The sequence below is a fragment of the Aquarana catesbeiana genome, linkage group LG02, assembly GCF_042186555.1.
Source record: "Aquarana catesbeiana isolate 2022-GZ linkage group LG02, ASM4218655v1, whole genome shotgun sequence".
Lineage (NCBI taxonomy): Eukaryota > Metazoa > Chordata > Amphibia > Anura > Ranidae > Aquarana > Aquarana catesbeiana.
This window is the reverse complement of record NC_133325.1, coordinates 33,030,305-33,034,784: the sequence shown is the minus strand read 5'-3', so window position 1 is coordinate 33,034,784 and position 4,480 is coordinate 33,030,305. Positions and strand designations below refer to the sequence as shown.

Below are 4,480 nucleotides of genomic sequence, written 5' to 3'. Positions count from 1 at the left end.
CTATTTCTGTGAAGGCATGAGGCAGGTTGCCTTCAGTGTTATGTATTAGGTAGGAAGTGCCTGCCCAGGCTGGGGAAAGGGTTAACTTTTAACGCTTCAGTTCCTGGGCTTTTTGTCTTGGGCTGGCCTTGCAACTGGTGTTATACATAGATAGAGGGAAGGCCGGGTTCAAGGGCCCACTCCCGCAAAAGCCATAACCAGCATGGAACACTAAGAGGAATTGCTGCACCTGGAAGTCCATCAGAAGACATGGAAGACCAGAGAAATGCCAAGCTTTGGAAGATGCCAGTAATGGACTATCATCTCTTTAAGACACGCCTGGGCAGCGTAGTTCCCTTAGACAGAGTTGTGTTGCACTGGAATGTACTTATTGGACTCTGCCATGAAGTAAAGTTATATTATCTGTCTTGAAGTTGTTTAATGGTTTGAGTGGTGGTTTCTGGCATATGAAACAGCGTCAGTAAAGCACATGCGGGGTATGAAGCAAAGCACTACAAAAGGTCTACTTGGCAAGACAAGCAGGAGGAGAAGTGCACTTGCTATGGGTAACCAGTAACTAGTGCAAGGTACATTGCAGCCAGTCATGAAGTATGGTACTTGGTGTAGGTGACAGGTCCTCCAATAGCGAGATGTTCTAGTTCACTCCCAAGCGGTTGGTTTCCAAAAAGTATTTACGGAGGAACGGAGACCTCAAATACCTGGCTGCATCGTATGGGAGAAGAGAAGAAGTTAAGTAAGTGCATGTTATTTCCCTTTGGGATTAATAAAGTATTCTGTATGAGGTCCACGCTAGGTGCATGGTGGGACCCCATATTTTCACTGGGAGTAATGTGGCAAAGGTACGCTAGACTTTTGAGAGGGCACAGGCTCTGTGGCGTCCCTCCGAAGTGCAACATACAATGAAGACAGTGTGTAGTGATGCGGGACAGTACTTTTACAGAGGTACTCTGTAATTAATTACTACACACAGTTCAACGCTCATCTCTAAGCTGGGGAAAGACCACAATGTTATGCTATGTGGCAGAGCTGTGTAGATCTCAGGACCAGATGGAGAGAAATACTCCTTTGTACTTCAAATAGATCCAGGAGCTACAGTACATTCTACCCTAAAAAAGCCCCATGTTTCCATTCATCTATGCAAATGGTCTCCAAACTGCAGTCCTGGGGCTGGATGTGGCTCTTTGCTTGCCTTTATCTGGCCCTTGAGGTATTATTCCTTCTACTGACACCAACAATGGGGCACAATTCCTTCCACTGACAACAAAATTATGGCGCAATTCCTTCCACTGACAACAAAAATGGGGCACTATTCCTCCCACTGACACCAACTATTTTTTCCCCTAATACCAAAGATCAGGCATTATTTTCTCCCACTGGGCACAGTCGGGCCCCTCTAAAGTCTGAAGGACAGTAAACTGGCTCTTTAGAAAGTTTGGAGACCCCTGATCTAGGCATTAACCAGGCTGCTCCTGTCCGCCATTGAAGCTTGCTATTTGGACATTGGAATAAAATGCATACATTTTAGTGATAGTCCAATTTTTTTTTCCAATAAGGAATGTTTGTGAAACTGTAATTGAAGTGATTCATAAGGCCACACATGTAGATTGCCACCATCCCTTGATAATGTGTGAATAACCTCAAAAGGTGGAATTTTATGGGCAATAAAAAATATACATCAAAATTTGACATATAAAAATTGTCATTTATTTGTATATTTTTTCTACAAATAAATGACAATTTTTATATGTGAAATTGTGATGTATATTTTTTATTGCCCATAAAATCCCACCTTTTGAGGTTATTCACATGTTTGTGAAACTGTAGCATGAAAAGTATTTTATTATATCCGTTTGACAAAAAAAAAAAATGCTGTTAATTTTTATTTATTTTTTTACTTCTGGAGATTCAGTTTTACGTAGCAATGGTTAAATACATTTCTGACACTAATTAGGATACCAGCTGTGACAGCTAATGGTCCCACTGGAGGACTTTGTTGCAGTTGCTGCAAAAGTGCCATCTTAATTCAAAGCAAAGCTTCACCTATAAAAGCTTTGCTGGATTGGAATGTTTCAGTTTTCTGATATATAGAATTCAAGAGGAATGTCATGTAGCAGGGACCACATTTAAAGTATCCATAGAGTAGATCCAGATTGAAATAAAATAGAACATTTTATCCAATGTTTACTGCAAGAAATAAAGCCAATCCCCAATTCTATCCATGGAGAACATATCAACAACCTACACCAACTTTATCCTTTTGGGGCTAGTCAAAATGGAATCATTTAGATTCCTGTATGCTATACTTGTTTTTTCAGTATATTCAACATCATTATTTGTGAGTTTAATGATTGTCTATGTAACCTGGACAGAGGAACGTTTGCATGAACCAATGTACATCTTTATATGCGGATTGGCTTGCAACGTGATGTTCGGAAGTTCGGCTTACCTCCCCAAGCTGCTGATTGACTTATTTTCTAAAAATTCAACTATTTCCCTTTCCGGCTGTCTACTGCAGGCCTATTGCGTCCAGTCTCACGCAGCTGCTGAAACTTTTACTTTCGCCGCTATAGTGTATGATCGATATTTGGCTGTAGCTCACCCTCTGAGGTACCCCACTCTAATGACAAACTTGACGAGTCAAAAGTTACTACTTGCCATATGGGTTCTAGTTCTTATGGGAGTATGTGGGGTTGTATTTTTAACGGCAAGACTGACCTTTTGCGGAGTAAATATCAACAATGTCTACTGTGAGACCATGTCCCTCCTGCAACTTTCTTGTGGCGATATCACAGTTAATAATATCTATGGATTAATGTGGACTGCGTTCATTCTGAGTACTTCCATGCTTGTGATCATATATTGTTACATAAGGACGGTTGTCGTCTGTCTCAAACTTCCTGGGGAAGCCTCTCAGAAAGCCGCCCAAACGTTGGTGACTCATGTAATTGCCTTTTCCATTTTTGAGGTTGGAACTCTGTTTATCACTTTGAGGTATAGACTAAGGGGCATTTCTCTCTCCACTGTTGGCCATGTTGTCATCTCTATGAGTGGTATGAGTACATCTATTGCTGTTAACCCTCTGATCTATGGCATAAGGACCAAGGCTCTCAGAATAAGAATTGCACACAATTTGCAGAATGTCTTTTTAAATTCAAAATAACACTCTCAGTTCAGACTTTTTTTTGTAGTAGATTTACCATCTTTGAAACTGTTTCATTACTTATTTAATTTCATGTAGTCATGAAGTATGTAGCAGAAAATAAGATTTCAGTGGTGAAAAAGTTAAGACCTCAATCATGCCCGTGTGGTGTGTTAAATCAAGTACTAATGTTCACTGTGATAAGATAACCTTTTAATTTTGAATAGGCAGCTAATACACCCCAGTTTGGCCCAAATTGCACTCTTCCATTTTTTTTTTTTTTAACATAGTGTACATGTACTACAGCATGCTGCAATACAGATGTATTGCTTTAGTACATTGGCGTGTCATTGAAAATGAACACACTAAAATTGTACAGTACATTGCGGGGCGGGCAGTCAGCAAGTGGTTAACTTCAAAATGGAATGTCAAAAAAAAAAAAAAAAGTTTTGTGTAAAGTGTACTGCTAGAGAAGGAGGCCGTGCACTGCTCATGCATGGAGATTGAATGGGCTGGAACAGTCATTATGAAATTAAGCTGGAATCAGGAGATGATGAACTACACATGCACACAGTTTAAATGGCCTCGAGCAGTCCCTGGGGGCGCACTATTGTGAAATTCTGCCTATCCTGAAAACGGTAATGTGGAGAGAAATAAGGGTCTAGTGTTTTTTTCTAGAGGGGACACCCAACAGCTGCATCTGTAATGAGAGGACCTTCACCATTTCCAACAGAGGGCGCTATGTTCTTTACTATTCATTGGATCTAGAATTGCATGGGGGGATTTTCTGAAAATCTTCCTGAAAGGTGAACTTACACTTTAACCCTTGAGTGGGTTCCCCCAAAAATGCAACGAGGGGTAGAGGAAGCAAAGGAATACTTACCTTATTCCTCAAACTTCCTCCCTGCTGTATGACCTGGCCCCATAACCACTTCTCTTTGAACTCAACCTCTCCTACAACATCACATTTATGTACAGTATGTGGTCCTGTATTGTACCTTAAGACATCAAGAGCCCTGTCCAAATCATGGAGAGTGGGGAAAAGTTCTAGCTGCTGGGGGAATGTGGTAATAAGTTAAATATTACTGTTTATCCCTCTACATTTAGACAATACCAACATTTAACCCCTAAATGCTGATATCTCCATACTGGGTACCTGTCACCACCTTTGTGAATAAGAATCAACTTGGTTAAACCACTTCTGGATGCAATTGCACAATTGGTCTAACTCTTTCACGTTGCATAGGATTCAATAATGAAAAGCAATTTTCACATTGGGCCACAAATTCTCAATTGAATTGACAACTAAGCTTTGACTGTACCATTCCAAGACTTTCATAT

General features: G+C 40.5%; 1 protein-coding gene across 1 annotated transcript; it reads left to right on the top strand.

Annotated features, from left to right (window-relative positions):
- The first annotated feature begins 2,218 nt into the window (after positions 1-2,218).
- LOC141126483 (olfactory receptor 51E1-like) lies at positions 2,219-3,160 on the top strand. Its single transcript, XM_073612424.1, has one exon. It carries the CDS (start codon positions 2,219-2,221, stop codon positions 3,158-3,160), a length of 942 nt encoding a protein of 313 aa, XP_073468525.1.
- The last annotated feature ends 1,320 nt before the right edge of the window (positions 3,161-4,480 follow it).